The sequence below is a fragment of the Taudactylus pleione genome, unplaced genomic scaffold (assembly GCF_031769625.1).
Source record: "Taudactylus pleione unplaced genomic scaffold, aTauple2 ptg000977l, whole genome shotgun sequence".
Taxonomy (NCBI): domain Eukaryota; kingdom Metazoa; phylum Chordata; class Amphibia; order Anura; family Myobatrachidae; genus Taudactylus; species Taudactylus pleione.
The window spans coordinates 689403-707392 of NW_028285378.1; the positions used below are offsets into that span (position 1 = coordinate 689403).

General features: G+C 42.2%; 1 protein-coding gene across 2 annotated transcripts in view; it reads right to left on the bottom strand.

Moving 5' to 3' along the window:
- Positions 1-17990, bottom strand: part of SEMA5B (semaphorin 5B) — a 583078-nt gene that overhangs the window by 202386 nt on the left and 362702 nt on the right. For both annotated transcript variants that reach the window (XM_088460747.1, XM_088460748.1), the window contains one exon: positions 1630-1843. In XM_088460747.1, the coding sequence (XP_088316873.1) occupies positions 1630-1843 (214 nt within the window). The remainder of the gene's footprint in view (positions 1-1629; positions 1844-17990) is intronic.

A 17990-nucleotide genomic window follows, 5' to 3' on the forward strand; every position in this document is an offset into this window, starting at 1 on the left:
GGTTTAGGCACTAACGGGGAGGATTAGGCTTAAAAAAGGGAGGTTAGGGGGGAAAGGGGTTAGGGTAAGTATACTTATCCGACCCCTGTCAGGAAACCAACCATGGGGATGCCGCTGTCTGTATTCTGACAGGAGGTATCCCGACAGGCGGCGTTACATACCCATTCCAGTGTGATATAGTGGTATGACTGGGAATCATGGACACATGTAGTGAGTGTGATATAGTGGTATAACTGGGAATCATGGACACATGTAGTGAGTGTGATATAGTGGTATGAACTGGGAGCCATGTACACATGTAGTGAGTGTGATATAGTGGTATAACTGGGAACCATGTACACATGTAGTGAGTGTGATATAGTGGTATGACTGGGAATCATGGACACATGTAGTGAGTGTGATATAGTGGTATGACTGGGAATCATGGACACATGTAGTGAGTGTGATATAGTGGTATGAACTGGGAGCCATGTACACATGTAGTGAGTGTGATATAGTGGTATAACTGGGAACCATGTACACATGTAGTGAGTGTGATATAGTGGTATGACTGGGAATCATGGACACATGTAGTGAGTGTGATAGAGTGGTATGACTGGGAATCATGGACACATGTAGTGAGTGTGATATAGTGGTATGAACTGGGAGCCATGTACACATGTAGTGAGTGTGATATAGTGGTATGACTGGGAACCATGTACACATGTAGTGAGTGTGATATAGTGGTATGACTGGGAGTCGTGTACACATGTAGTGAGTGTGATATAGTGGTATGACTGGGAATCATGGACACATGTAGTGAGTGTGATATAGTGGTATGACTGGGAGTCGTGTACACATGTAGTGAGTGTGATATAGTGGTATGACTGGAAGCCATATGCACATGTAGTGAGTGTAATATAGTGGTATGACTGGGAATCATGGACACATGTAGTGAGTGTGATAGAGTGGTATGACTGGGAATCATGGACACATGTAGTGAGTGTGATATAGTGGTATGAACTGGGAGCCATGTACACATGTAGTGAGTGTGATATAGTGGTATGACTGGGAACCATGTACACATGTAGTGAGTGTGATATAGTGGTATGACTGGGAGTCGTGTACACATGTAGTGAGTGTGATATAGTGGTATGACTGGAAGCCATGTACACATGTAGTGAGTGTGATATAGTGGTATGACTGGGAGCCATATGCACATGTAGTGAGTGTGATATAGTGGTATGACTGGGAGTCATGAACACATGTAGTGAGTATGATATAGTGGTATGACCAGGAATCATGTACACATGTAGGAGGAGTGTGACACATTAGTATGACTGTGAGTCATGTACAGTGTGATATACTGGTAAGACTGTCATGTAGTTATTACTTACAACTATAATACTAGTAAAACATTTTTATCCTTTACAAAGTATTTTCTGTATATCTAGATATATGCAGTGTTGAATTATTTCATTATATGCACCATAGACTGAGCCTATTCTATTTTTTGTAGTTGTAATGTAGTCTGTACCAGATATAGGTAATGTGTGGCTATCCATTTGCTGTAGAAACGCATCCCAGGATCAGTTATGCAACAGCTGCAGAGCACACAATCTTGCTCTGTATTAAGACTCTGAATCTTACCATTCAGCCACTTGGAATTATATTGTGCGGTGCGGAGAGGAGGAATGCTGCCCAGGCTGCGGTAGATGGCTGGGTCCCGGCCGGAAAAGTCAATAACTGTGGCAGCATACAGCTCACCCCGGGATGTGATGACAGCAGTGGAATTGTGACGGGGATCGTAAGGGCAGCGAGCCACTCCATTTATTTTCTCAGTCACTCTGCTTATGTTACCCACCTGAATTACAAAACAGACAGATATATTCATCAAATTCCCCTGCTCTTCTACAGCAATTAAGAGGTTAAACAAGTCTAGCTAGATATGTTATTATGTGCTACAGTAATTCCTATTCCCAGATCACATCTTTTCATTTAATGACAGAACAGATGAAGATCATCGCAACCTGTAACATTGGGTCTGATTCAGAGTCGCACGCAAGTCACACGGATCCTGTGGATTTCAGCATACTGTACATGTGCCAAAGAAAGAAATGGTCTTTTGCACATGCATTGGATCAAGTGTAGCCCCCCCTCTTACCCGAGTGCCCTGCCGGCCCCTAATCCTAGTGGGACCACTAAAGTATATGCATACAGAGTTCGCTAGTGCGCATGCATTGATGTGTCTGTCGTTTGAACACACTATGGGGCCTATTCATAATTAACATTCTAACTCGCCATGGCTACTGGAGCAATTCATCATTGCTCCTGTGCAGTGACAGCTGATGCAAAATCAGCTGTCTCCCCATGAGCAGCTTCACTGCTCCTTTTGGAGCAGTGACGGGAGAGCGCATGCAAACAAAAGCCCCTACGTCCGGTGGAAGGAACCGGACAGAGGTGGAGAGATCCGAAAGGATACCTCCTCACAACCCGGGACTCCTTCCCATAGAAAGATGAAGATGGCGAATGCTCCCGCAGTAAAGCTCGAAAATATTAGATTTTCGGAGCTTGATGAACTCTGTCCTCATACTAGTGTATGGGGACAGTGGGCCATTCCGCAAAAATGTGCATTTTCACCTGTTTTTGTAAAAATGAAGTGATGATTAATTGCCCCCTATCTGTGAAATGGGCGTTTCTGGGCAGTGACCAGGCAAGTGCACAAAACTCTTCCGTGCTCGATCACAGCGTGAGCACAGAAATGGACACATTTTTAAGGGGTTATAGTACTCCTGTGACATCACTGAATGAGCAGCCAAAGGATTCTCTAGGAACCAGAATGCAGCCTATTCATTTACTATGAACCAGTGACATCACAGAGAGTGCATTCTATTGAAATACTAGGAAGCAGTGACAACCCTGAAAATTAAACCAATCCATACAGTAGGAGTCAGTGACATCACTGAGAATGCAGACTATCCAAACACAAGAAAACAGTGACATCACTGAGAATGTAGTCTAGCCTATCCATTCACTAGGAACCAGTGACATCACAGAGAATGCAGTTTATCCGTAGGCAATCTGAAAAAGCCAAAAGCGACTCAGAATGGGCGTCTTACTCGCATAGCCGAAGCCAGGAAAACCGCGTCTTCTGATGCAGACCCTGGCCTCAACACTCCCAGAAACGTAGATGACACGCCCCCGTTTCCGGTATTGCAGGCCGTCGCCACACCGTCCCCACTCTAAAACCGGCCTGTCAATCAGGTTACGGCTTTGAGACACTGTGAGCGAACTCGCAGATGGAGGTCTGCACATGAACAGTACACATCCTGCACATGCACAGTCTTTCCACCATCGGAGATGTACACAAACCATCAGGAACTAGTGACTTCACAGATAATGCAGTCTATCCATTTAGTAGGAATCAGTGATGTCACTGAGAATGCAGCTTTTCTGTTCAATAGATGTCAGTATTATAACTGTGCAGCCTACCCATTCAGTAGGAAACAGTAATATTACTGAGAATGCAGCCTATTCATTTACTATAAACAAGTGACATCACAGAGGGTGCAGTCTATTCAAACTCTAGAAAATAGTGAAATCACTGAGAATTAAACCATTCCAAACACTAGAAGCCAGGTGACATGACAGAGAATGCAGACCATCCATTCACTAAAAGTTAGTAACATCACTGAGAATGGAGTTGAACCATTCACTAGGAACCAGTGATGTCACTGAGAATGCAGCTTTTCCATTCAATAGGAACCAGTAATATCACCAATAATGCAGGCTACACATTCAGTAGGAACTAGTAATATCACTGAGAATGCAGCCTATTAAATTACTATGCACTAATGACAGTCTATTCAAACTCTAGGAACCAGTGTCATCCCTGAGACTGAAACAAATCCGTACACTAGGAGCCAGTGACATCACTGAGAATGCAGCCTATGCAAACAAAATGAACCAGTGACATCACTGAGAATGTAGCCTATCCAGCGTTCCCGCTAGGTTGTTTCAATGGGGTGCTGAGCTTTGCCCAAGAGGCTATGCCCCCTTTTCAGACTCAAGACTATATAACCATTCATTAGGAACCAGTGACATCACAGAGAATGCAGTCTATCTGTGTACTAGGAACCAGTGACGTTGCACAGAATGCAGCATATCCATGCTGCACGAACTGCAATATCACTAAGAATACAGCCTAACCATTCACTAGGAACCAGTAACATCACATAGAATACAACCTATACATCCAGTATGAACAGTAATATCACTGAGAATAAAGCCTATCCATTCATAAGGAACTAGTTCCATCAAATATGCATTAGGAACCAGTGAATAGGGCCGGATCGAGGGCCCTTCAAGCTGAGCGGTCGCCTAGTGCAACCGCTGCAGCCGTGATCCGCACCCACAGTGGTGCGTCCTTCTAGCCTGGCCCAGATGTTGCTAGGTTCTTCCAGGTAGCTCAGACACAGCCCGGGCCAGGTGTGACCCTAGAGATGGTGACATGGTGGTGTGATATTATAGGTCAAGACAGCGTCCGCCGTCCCCGTATAGTGATTTAATGAGACACTAACACTGAGGCAGGCTGCGGTGCTGAACCTGAGGACGTTGTTGAGGTCTGAGGACTGTGCTGATGGGCTGATAACTGTGTTGAGGGGACTGTGCTGAGCGGCTGAGGACTGTGTTGGGGCGACTGAGGACTGTGCTGAGGGGCTGAGGACAGTAATTGGAGCTGAGTAAAGTGATGAGCGGCTGAGAACTGTGCTGAGGGACTGAGGACTGTGCTGAGGGGCTAAGGGCAGTGATGAGGGGCTGAAGAAAGTGACGAGGTGCTGAGGGCTGCGAACAGTGATGAGGTGTTGAGGTTTCATGACGGGCTGCGGACACTGATGAGGTGTTGGGGGCTGTGCTGAAGGGCTGAGGACAGTGATGTAGGCTGAGGAGATGAGGGCGCATGAAGGGCTGTGATGAAAGCTGAGGTGATCTGAGGTCTGAGAACAGCGATGATATATTGAGGACTGTGCTGAGGGGCTGAGGGCAGTAATGAGGGGCTGAGGACAGTGATGAGCAACTGTGAACTGTGCTGAGGGACTGAGGACTGTGCTGAAGGGCTAAGGACAGTGATGAGGGGCTGAAGACAGTGGTGAGGTGCTGAAGGCTGCGAACAGTGATGAGGTTTCATGATGGGCTGAGGACACTGATGAGGTGTTGGGGGCTGTGCTGAGGGGCTGAGGACAGTGATATAGGCTGAGGAGATGAGGGCGCATGAAGGGCTGAGGACTGTGATGAGAGCTGAGGTGATGAGGGGCTGTGTACTGTGCTGAGGGGCTGAGGACAGTAATGAGGGGCTGAGGTGATGAGAGCTCATGAAGGGTTGAGGACTGTGATGAGAGCTGAGGTGATGAGGGGCTGAGGACTATGCTGAGAGGCTGAGAACAGTGATGTAGTGTTGAGAGGCTGAGGATGATGATGAGGAGCTGAGGACTGTGCTAAGGGGCTAAGGTAATGAGGGTCTGAGGACAGTGATGAGGTGCTGGGGACTGAGGACAATGCTGGGAACCCAGGAGAGGGAGGGAGTGGGTCTGCTCTGGACTCTCTGTAGGAAGCCACTCACTGGTCTGCCTGGACTCTCTGGAGGGAGACACTTACTGGTCTGGATTTCTGTAGCAACTGGAGGCTGGTCTCCTGCAATTAGCTCTGCTGCTGTCTGTGACAGCCCAGCAGGTGAGGTCACTCAATCTTCTGTAGGAGGCTGGGGGGTCAATGAAAATTAATCAATGTTTGATTCATTTTATTTTTGTTTCTGTCTGTGGGGATATTATTGAATCAATGTATTTTACTTTTTACCTGTGGGGGCCAATGTGTGTTTTTTGTCCCGTGGGGGACAATGGGTGGCTGGGGTGTGTGTGTGACCAACATTTCTCGCACAGGGTGCTAGTAGACCTGGGACTGGTGACATAACAACTAATGGAGTCTATCACAGCACTAAGAACCAGTGACAGCTCTAAGAATGCAGCCAATACGTTTACTAGGAACTAGTGACACCACAGAGAATGCCTTTAATAAAACTATGGATATAGTTGGATGGGGGGGATGACACTAACATTTCTCACACAGGGAGCTAGTGCAGCCTTAGCCAAAAGTTTTGAGAATGACACAAGTATTGGTTTTCGAAAAGCCTGCTGCTTCGGTTTTTATTATGGCAATTTGAATATATTCCAGAATGTCATGAAGAGTGATCAGATGAATTGCAATTAATTGCAAAGTCCTCTTTGCCATGAAAATTAACTTAATCCAGAAAACAACATTTCCATTGCATTTCAGCCCTGCCACAAAAGGACCAGCTGACATCATGAAAGTGATTCTCTCATTAACACAGGTGAGAGTGTTGACGAGGACAAGGCTGGAGATCAATCTGTCATGCCGATTGAGTTAGAGTAAAAGACTGGAAGCTTTAAAAGGAGGGTGGAGCTTGAAATCATTGTTCTTCCTCTGTTAACCATGGTTACCTGCAAGGAAATACATGCAGTCATCATTGCTTTGTACAAAAAGGGCTTCACTGGCAAGGATATTGCTGCTAGCAAGATTGCACCTAAATCAACCATTTATCGGATCATCAAGAACTTCAAGGAGAGAGGTTCAATAGTTGTGAAGAAGGCTTCAGGGCGCCCAAGAACGTCCTGCAAGCGCCAGGACCGTCTCCTAAAGTTGATTCAGCTGGTGGATCGGGGCACCACCAGTGCAGAGCTTTCTCAGGAATGGCAGCAGTGCATCATCACTCACAGTGAGGCGAAGACTTTTGGAGGATGGCCTGGTGTCAAGGAAGGCAGCAAAGAAGCCACTTCTGTCCAGGAAAAACATCAGGGACAGATTGATATTCTGCAAAAGGTACAGTGATTGGACTGCTGAGGACTGGGGTAAAGTTATTTTCTCTGATGAATCCCCTTTCAGTTTGTTTGTGGCAGCTGGAAAAACGCTTGTACGGAGAAGGAAAGGTGAGCGCTACCATCAGTCCTGTGTCATGCCAACAGTAAAGCATCCTGAGACCATTCATGTGTGGGGTTGCTTCAAGGGAGTGGGCTCACTCACAATTTTGCCTAAGAACACAGCCATGAATAAAGAATGGTACCAAAACATCCTCCAAGAGAAACTTCTCTCAACCATGCAAGAACAGTTTGGTGACGAACAATGCCTTTTCCAGCATGATCGAGCACCTTGCCATAAGGCAGAAGTGATGACTAAGTGGCTCGGGGAACAGAACATCAAAATTTTGAGTCTATGGCCAGGAAACTCCCCAGACCTTAATCCCATGGAGAACTTGTGGTCAATCCTCAAGAGGCGGGTGGAAAAACAAAAACCCACACATTCTGACAAACTCCAAGCATTGATTAGGCAAGAATGGGCGGCCATCAGTCAGTATGTGGCCCAGTTGATCGACAGCATGCCAGGGCGACTTGCAGAGGTCTTGAAAAAGAAGGGTCAACACTGCAAATATTGACTCTTTGCATAAACTTAATGTAATTGTCAATAAAAATGATTGTAGTTTTAGTTCAGTATACCTTAGTAACATCTGACAAAAAGGTCTAAAAACACTGAAGCAGCAAACTTTGAGGGAAGGTTGTGCGGGGACCCACCACCCTGTCCTTCATCCAGCTAGCCCCGCCGCGACCCGCCCCAGCAGCCAGGCTTCCAGGCACTCCACCGCCCACCAGCAGCAGTGCTGCACCCAAGGTCAGGCAGGTAGGGACCTGTATTAATTACCCTGATAAGCTGCCATATACACACACACACACATATATATATATATATATGTGTGTGTATGTATGTATATATATATATGTATATATATCTATATATGTATGTATATATATATATATATATATATATTTGTATGCAAAAATATGTGCATGTATATATGTATGTGTATACAGTCAGGTCCATAAATATTGGGACATTGACAGAATTTTCATATTTTGGCCTCTATTCACCACCACAATGGCTTTGAAATGAAACAAACAAGATGTGCTTTAACTGCAGACTTTCAGATTTAATTTGAGGGTAATTACATCCAAATCAGGTGAACAGTGTAGGAATTACAACAGTTTCTATATGTGCCTCCCACTTTTTAAGGGGCCAAAAGTAATGGGACAAACTAAACAATCCTAAATCTAACTTTCACTTTTTAATACTTTGTTGCAAATCCTTTGCAGGCAATTACAGCCTGAAGTCTGGAACGCATAGACATCACCAGACGCTGGGTTTCATCCCTGGTGATGATCTGCCAGGCCTCTACTGCAAATGTCTTCAGTTCCTGCTTGTTCTTGGGGCATTTTCCCTTCAGTTTTGTCTTCATCGAGTGAAATGCATGCTCAATCGGATTCAGGTCAGGGGATTGACTTGGCCATTGTATAACATTCCACTTTTTAGCCTTAAAAAACTCTTTGGTTGCTTTTGCAGTATGCTTCGGGTCATTGTCCATCTGCACTCTGACTGCAGTGTGTGTGCATTTGACTGAATATGAGCATATAATATTGCCAGAAACACTTCAGAATTCATTCTGCTGCTTTTGTCAGCAGTCACATCATCAATAAATACAAGGGAATCAGTTCCATTGGCAGCCATACATGCCCACGCCATGACACTACCACCACCATGCTTCACTGATGAGGTGGTATGTTTTGGATCATGAGCAGTTCCTTTCCTTCTCTTCCCATCACTCTGGTACAAGTTGATCTTTGTCTCATCTGTCAATAGGATGTTGTTCCAGAACTGTAATGGCTTTTTTAGATGTTGTTTGGCAAACTCTAATCTGGTGTTCCTGTTTTTGTGGCTCACCAATGGTTTGCATCTTGTGGTGAACCCTCTATATTCACTCTTGTGAAGTCTTCTCTTGATTGTTGACTTTGACACATATACATCTACCTCCTGGAGAGTGTTCTTGATTTGGCCAACTGTTGTGAAGGGGTTTTTCTTCACCAGGGAAATAATTCTTCTGTTATCCACCACAGTTGTTTTCCGTGGTTTTCCGGGTCTTTTGGTGTTGCTGAGCTCTCCGATGCGTTCTTTCTTTTTAAGAATGTTCCAAACAGTTGATTTGGCCACACCTAATGTTTTTGCTATCTCTCTGATGGGTTTGTTTTGATATTTCAGCCTAATGATGGCTTACTTCACTGATAGTGACAGCACTTTGGATCTCATATTGAGAGTTGACAGCAACTGATTCCAAATGCAAATGTCACACCTAGTATCAACTACAGACCTTTTACCTGCTTAATTGATAATGAAATATCGAGGGAATAGTCCACACCTGTCCATGAAATAGCTTTTCAGTTGATAGTCCCATTACTTTTGGCCCCTTAAAAAGTGGGAGGCACATATAGAAACCGTTGTAATTCCTACACTGTTCACCTGATTTGGATGTAATTACCCTCAAATTAAATCTGAAAGTCTGCAGTTAAAGCACAGCTTGTTTGTTTCATTTCAAAGCCATTGTGGTGGTGAATAGAGACCAAAATCTGAAAATTCTGTCAATGTCCCAATATTTATGGACCTGACTGTGTGTATATATATATATATATATATATATATATATATATATATATATATGTAAAACAAAAGGTGAAAACATAGCGCCTCATAGTGTAATAATTTTGTTAATGTGGATATTTAAAGAAAAATAATCAAATGCCCGTACCAGATAGGTTATATGTATGTGCATATAACCAAACACTCTTGGAACTCCGTATTAGGGTTCTTCCACTCTTTAACTGGCACCAATATCACATATGTTCAGAATTCAGAGGGAATATATAGAGAAAAGAAACATGCTCTCATGCTGTAGTATTAACACAATTTTATTACATACACCCCTCAAAATAAACCCCTGGATAAAATCACAATTACATTAAAAATTCTTTCAGATTTGCTTATCTTAAGGGCCAATGCCCAGCTGGAGGAAAGTGCTGGCGTCACACGTCACCCCGTCCTCAACGCGTTTCGTCTCTTACGCTCTCTAGGCTGGACTTCGTTAGGAGGATGTCACTAGGTGATCTTGTCTCCTATTTATACCCCTTAGATGTTAATTGGAATGCCATATGCGGTGTTTCTGGCGCCGCCATTATTAACTGTACTGCGCATACGCGGGGACCACATCCCGCAATACTTTTCGGACGCCATTTTGAAAACTGGCATGCAGCACCAGAAATAGCAGGTGCCACAATTTTAGATGTTGGCGCGTGTGAATCCACACCCGTCCTCGCATACGCTGGGACCGAAATCCCGCGATACTTTTCAGACGCCATTTTGGAAACTGGCTTGCAGCACTAAGAAACACGGGTGCCACCATTTTAGATATTGGCGCTTGTGGATATTACTAATCCACACCCGTCCTCGCTGTATGCTTCCTATTATCCACTCAGCTCCGTTAGAGCTGTCCCGCATTCTCCTATTGTAATCCTATTGGCTTGATTTCGGGCAATTACCCGGTATTTGGACCTAAACAAAGTCATCTGACTATCTCTGGTGGCCATTTTCTAGTAGACATTATCATTATATTCCACCATTTTGGCATAGACTCCATCTTATTAATACATATGTTATAGTATAAACACATATTTCCGAGGTATATAGTTTTAGAGACAGTAATACTAGGGTTCTAAGATGAAATTACGAGATGAATCTATAAATAATCATAATACATTAAAAATGATAACACCTATATACATACACAATGTCACATATATAAAATATATATATTCATAAAAATGACAATTAAAATTCCTCCATTAATATCACATAAAAACAATGATCATTATTCCCAATTTTTTGAGGAGGGGATATACATATATACACATACTGGTTACAAAAATGGTGCAATTTCAAGATTCATTTAGACCATGTGGGACCATTGTATTTAATGTATATATCCAATACATCTCTTTTTGCGAGAGTTTTTTCTCTCTGTCACCTCCTCTCTCTCCTAATTGTACCAATTCGATCGCTTTAAAGGTTAAAACTATAGGATCTGCATTATGATGTTTCATAAAGTGCTTAGGTACAGAGTGGTTGTCCAACTTGTTTTTAATACTGCGAACATGCTCCTGTATTCTTATTTTAAGATTTATTTGAGTTTTTCCTATATACTTTAAATGACAGGGGCATTTGAGTTGATATATGACCCATGGAGTTGAAAAATTCATTAGGTCCTTTATTTTAAAAAAGTGGGAATCATTAAAATTATAAAACTTATTTGTGACTTTGCTTGTGTATTTACATATATTACACGTGTTACATTTATAAAAACCTATTGTGCCTTGTAGCCATGGTTTTTTATTTTCACCCAGTGGTCTCAAAAGGCTTGGAGCTAGTTGATCTTCTAAGTTCTTTGCTTTTCTAAATGTTATACAAGGTTTTTCTGGTAGAATGGAATTTAATATACTGTCAGATTTAAGTACCCCCCAATGTTTACTAAAGGCTTTCCCAATTTCCTTATCCTTTCTACTAAAATCAGTTACAAACACCATCCTATTGGAATCTTGTTCTTTAGGTTTATATCGTAAGAGTTCATCCCTATTTCTTGCACTGGCAGCTGTTGGCTGCTTTTGTAATTATATCCTCAGGGTATTTTCTTTCCCTGAATCTTTCGACGTATGTATTAATTTGTTCTTTGCACACATCATCAGAACTACAGTTTCTTCTTATGCGGCAAAATTGTGAATACGGTATATTCATTTTCCAATTGGTTGCATGGCCGCTTTTAAAATGGATGTAACTATTCGTATCCACATTCTTAATATAATTCCGGGTTGATGTTTCACCATTATCACTTTGTATCACCAGATCTAAATACTCAATTTCTTTACTGCTTCATTTATAAGTAAAGGACAAATTATATTCATTCATTTGGATATATTCCATGAATTTAGCAAAATCCTCCTCCAATCCATCCCATATTATCAATATATCATCAATGTATCTTGCATACAATATTATATTCTTTGTAAAGGGATGATCCCCATATATATATATTTCTGCTCCCAGCTTCCCATATGGAGATTGGCAAAGCTGGGAGCAAAAACAGTGCCCATTGCGGTTCCTTCAATTTGTATGAAGTACTGATCTAGAAATTTAAAATAATTATGATCATAATTATTTTAAATTTCTAGATCAGTACTTCATATAAATTGAAGGAACCGCAATGGGCACTGTTTTTGCTCCCAGCTTTGCCAATCTCCATATGGGAAGCTGGGAGCAGAAATATATATATGGGGATCATCCCTTTACAAAGAATATAATATTGTATGCAAGATACATTGATGATATATTGATAATATGGGATGGATTGGAGGAGGATTTTGCTAAATTCATGGAATATATCCAAATGAATGAATATAATTTGTATTTTACTTATAAATTAAGCAGTAAAGAAATTGAGTATTTAGATCTGGTCATTTTTAATGTATTTAATGTATTATGATTATTTATAGATTCAGTTTGTAATTTCATTTTAGAACCCTAGTATTACTGTCTCTAAAACTATATACCTCGGAAATATATGTGTTTATACTATAACATATGTATTAATAAGATGTAGTCTATGCCAAAATGGTGGAATATAATGATAATGTCTACTAGAAAATGGCCACCGGAGATAGTCAGATGACTTTGTTTAGGTCCAAATACCGGGTAATTGCCCGAAATCAAGCCAATAGGATTACAATAGGAGAATGCGGGACAGCTCTAACGGAGCTGAGTGGATAATAGGAAGCATACAGAGAGGATGGGTGTGGATTAGTAATATCCACAAGCGCCAATATCTAAAATGGTGGCACCCGTGTTTCTTAGTGCTGCAAGCCAGTTTCCAAAATGGCGTCTGAAAAGTATCGCGGAATTTCGGTCCCAGCGTATGCGAGGACGGGTGTGGATTCACACACGCCAACATCTAAAATGGTGGCACCTATTTCTGGTGCTGCATGCCAGTTTTCAAAATGGCGTCCGAAAAGTATTGCGGGATGTGGTCCCCGCGCATGCGCAGTACAGGTAATAATGGCGGCGCCGGAAACACCGCATATGGCCATTCCAATTAACATCTAAGGGGTATAAATAGGAGACAAGATCACCTAGTGACATCCTCCTAACGAAGTCCAGCCTAGAGAGGGTAAGAGACGAAAAGCGTTGTGGACGGGGTGACGTGTGACGCCAGCACTTTCCTCCAGCTGGGCATTGGCCCTTAAGATAAGCAAATCTGAAAGAATTTTTAATGTAATTGTGATTTTATCCAGGGGTTTATTTTGAGGGGTGTATGTAATAAAATTGTGTTAATACTACACCATGAGAGCATGTTTCTTTTCTCTATATATTCCCTCTGAATTCTGAACATATGTGATATTGGTGCCAGTTAAAGAGTGGAAGAACCCTAATACGGAGTTCCAAGAGTGTTTGGTTATATGCACATACATATAACCTATCTGGTACGGGCATTTGATTATTTTTCTTTAAATATCCACATTAACAAAATTATTACACTATGAGGCGCTATGTTTTCACCTTTTGTTTTACATAAAAATACTTGGGACAGTGCAACGACGGTCCTTCTGGAGAACATCTAGCTGCCACCAGTTTCTGGGAAGTGTATCTGTGGAGGACTTTCTATTAAAGCATTCGGACATTCAGAATACTGTGGGTGTAGCGCTTTGTGTAGTACCTATCTATCTATCTATCTATCTATCTATATATATATATATATATTTACGTGTATATATATATATATATATATATATATAGAGAGAGAGAGAGAGAGAGAGAGGTTATCTATGCTTGGCGATATCTTGTGCCCAGGGATCCTGCTAAGCAACTACTGGCATTACAGTTAAGCTAATAGAATTATATTATTATGTACGGGCATTTTTACTTTACCTTATGTGTGCATTAAAATTTTATTGTGTTATTGGATTACACTATGGTCCTTTCTCTTTTTATACTATTTATTTCATGTCATTGCGAAATTGAGCAACCCTGCTCTGAATAAGAAAGTGAAGTGCTGACTACACCGGTGTGTTTTATGCTGATTGATTTGTGGTTAAATTCCACCGCTGAAGGTACACCTCCATCACATAGGTGATTTTTACTGGTGAAGGGTACCTAAGTCCTTATGAGATTGCACTAGGAGGCGCTCCCTTTCCTTTTTGTTTTTTAGATTTCAACTGTTGGAACTACAGTATCTGGGAGAAGGAGCTGCCACTCTGAAGAGCTGGAGTGCTTTGATTTATTTTAAGGACTATATAAGACTTTTTAAAGGACTAGCGCCGTATACCACTAGTTGTCTATATATATATTTGTATATATATATATATGTATACAGATGGATGGTGCAGCACTCCATGCTCTTAATAAAATCCATTAAGCGCATGGAATGCTGCACCATCCGTCTGTATTTGTGAGTAACATGTGCGGGCACCGTGCCACTTAGATGTTCATTCAGGAAAGCTGGACCACACGACTATGTATATAAATCTATATAGTATATGTATATATATATATATATATATATATATATGCATCTATTTCAATGGGAATAATTATATATATTCTTTATTTTTTTTCTCATCTTGTGACATTGTAAAAACTGTATATATCCAGTAGTTGTCGCTAGGTCAAGACTTGACCTATTGACATCTACTGGATATATGCAGTTTTTACAATGTCCCTAGATTTTATATATATATATATATATATATATATATATATATATAAATATATACACACACACATATTATATATGCACATTCTTTTTGCACTGTGTTTTCATTTTCCATTTTAATGTTTTGATGTCTGTAATGTTTAAAGCTTTAAGAAGTTGAATATAAGGAGGAAAAACAAAAAAATTATGTAAGGGCATGAATCAGGAACTCACATAGGGGGGAATTCAGTTCAACGCAATGTTGAATAGCCGCGGGAGGGAGCTCCTGCAGCTACTCAATTCACCGTGCTGTTTGGGCGCGCTAAGGATTTCTTCTCGCACCCTCCTGGGGATGCGAGGAGAAATCCGACCAAAGTGCCAGGCGCACAGCTTTTTTTCTGCTTAGCAGTGTGCTAACAGCCGCGTGCCCGGCACTTTGGTCAGAGAATGCAGTTAACGCGCCTTAACACCCTTGTTAAGGAGCGATAAGTGCGATAACCGGCATTCTCCAACCACACAGCGCACTGAATTGAATGGCTCAGGGAGCTCGCCCCCCGGCACTATTCAATTCACATTGAATTTAATTCCCCCCATATAGTGCTATGGATTGTTTGAGAGAGGGGTGGTCCAAACTAGTATCTTGCCTAGGACCCCATGAGGTCTAAATCCGTCTCTGAGCCATACACTAGAAGCCATTGACATCACTGAGATTGCAGATTTTCTATTCAATAAGAACCACTAATATCACGAGAATGCAGCCTATCCATTCATTAGGAACCAGTAATATCACTGAGAATGCAGCCTATTCATTTACTATGAACTAATGACAGTCTATTCAAACTGTAGGAACCAGTGACATCCCTGAGAATTAAGCCAATCCAAAAACTAGGAGCCAGTTACATCACTGAGGATGCAGCTATCCAAACAAAAGGAACCAATGACATCACTGAGAACGTAAACTAACCAGTAAGGTCACTGAAAATATAGCCTATCCATCCAGTAGAATCAATTAGTATAACTGAGAAAGCAGCCTATCCATTCACAAGGACGTAGGTTCCCAAACGCGGCCCTCAAGGCACCCTAATGGTCCAGGTTTTAAGGATATCCATGGTTGAGCTCAGATGGTTAAATCTAAAGACTGAGGTACTAAGTAAGTCACCTGTCTCCAAGCATGGTTATCCTTAAAACCTGGAACTGGGTGCCTTGAGTACTGAGTTTGGGAACATCTGCACGAAGATCTAATAATATCACTGAGAATGCAGCCTATTACTTCACTAGGATTCAGTAACATCACAGTGGCATGGGTTCATAGTTCCTATTTAATTATTATTGGTTTGTTAATTTATTTATTACCAGTTATTTATATAGTGCACACATATTCCGGATAGGGTTGTGCACTGGATCATTTTTGCTGGTTTTGGATTTGGTTCTAATTCGTCATTCGGCTTTGGATTTGGATTTGCCAAACTGCGGTGACTGGCTTTGGATTTGGAATTTTTTCAAAAATTTACAAAAAAAGCTAAAATCACATAAATTGGGCTTTTTTTCTTCCTAGAGTATTATTAACCTTAATAACATTAATTTCCAGTCATTTCCAGTCAATTTAGACCACCTCACAGCTTATAATATTGTTTTCACCATTATTGGCCAAAGGTTGCAGTGAGCTGACTGGTTACAAAGCGTCAGAGCAGCGGCGCAGAGGCACAGACACCACAGTTTAAAGCACATCTATGAAACATTGCCACACAGCAGTTGCAGAAATGAAAGGTAGTGCAAGATGGAATTGTCCTTGGGACCTCCCACCCACCCATTGGGGTAGAGCCAGCAGATTCACAGTACTTGCATACACAGTGGGCTACGGCCCATGGAGTCACAGTACTTGTATGCACAGTGGGCAACTGCCAGCAGAGTCACAGTACTTGTTTACACAGTGGGCTATGGCCCAAGGAGTCATGGTGCTTGTATTTCTTATACACAGAGGGCTATAGCCCACAAAGTCACGGTGCTTGTATTTTTTATACACAGAGGGCTATGGTCCACCTAGTCACAGTACTTGTATTTTTTATACACAGAGGGCTATGGCCCACAAAGTCACAGTGCTTGTATTTTTTATACGCAGAGAGCTATGGCCCACGGAGTCACGGTGCTTGTATTTTTTATACACAGAGGGCTATGGCCCACAAAGTCACGGTGCTTGTTTTTTTATACACAGAGGGCTAAGGTTCACGGAGTCATGGTGCTTGTATTTTTTTATAACCAGAGGGCTATGGCCCACAAAGTCACGGTGCTTGTATTTTTTATACACAGAGGGCTATCGCCCACAAAGTCACGATGCTTGTATTTTTTATACACAGAGGGCTATGGCCCACAAAGTCACAGTGCTTGTATACACACTTACACAGTGGGGTACAGCACCAAAAAATAAGTTTTATTTATTTTTTCTATTTTTTTGCTTTTACACAGTCACTTTTGCCAGCACAGCCACTTAGCAGAGTATAGCGCAGCATCAGCGTGCAGTGTGTCCCCCTATACAGCCACTCAGCCAGCCAGTGATCAGCGTGCCCCCTCTCAGCCAGCCCATCCAGTTGCAGAGTAGCACGCAGTCCAGAGTGTGCAGGACAAATGGCGCCGAGTCGCGGGACTCGGCACCTTATTTAGAGGCGAACTGTCACCTCTCGCAAGAGTTCAACACTCATGCGAGATCCGACTTCAGGCAGTGGGAATCCGAGTCAGCGGGACTCGGATCCCCACTGTTCTGAGCTGTTCGGATTCCACAGAATCCGAACCGCTCATCTCTAATTCCGGAGTGCTTTCCAAAGTATTTGACCATTGACATCAGTCGATGTCCTAGAGGAGCTTACCATCTATATTCCCTACCACATACCAGGGCCGTAACTAGGGTAGTGTGACCTGTGCCATGGCACAACAGGGCAAAGGGCGCTGTTTGGGCCTGTAAATTTTCCTGTTTATTATCATTCTCACTTGTAGCTTCCTCTTCTTTTATCCCCAGCATCTCCTGGCTGCCCCAGGAGTACCCCTATCTCTTCCCTGGCCCTTTTTCAGGTGCACTATCTTATGTCCCTATTTAAAAAATGGGGAGGGAGGGGGGGGGAGCGATAATGCTCTCTCTGGCACAGGGCACCAAAAAGTCTAGCTATGGCTCTGCCGCATACATACACACATATACTCTAGGGTTAATTTTTGTCAGGAGCCAATTAACCTACCAGTATATGTTTTGATTGTGGATGGAAACCAGAGTACCCAGGGGAAACTTCATTTAGCGCTGCTTTAGCCCATTCTATTTGTTCCATTGAAGAGACTGACTATC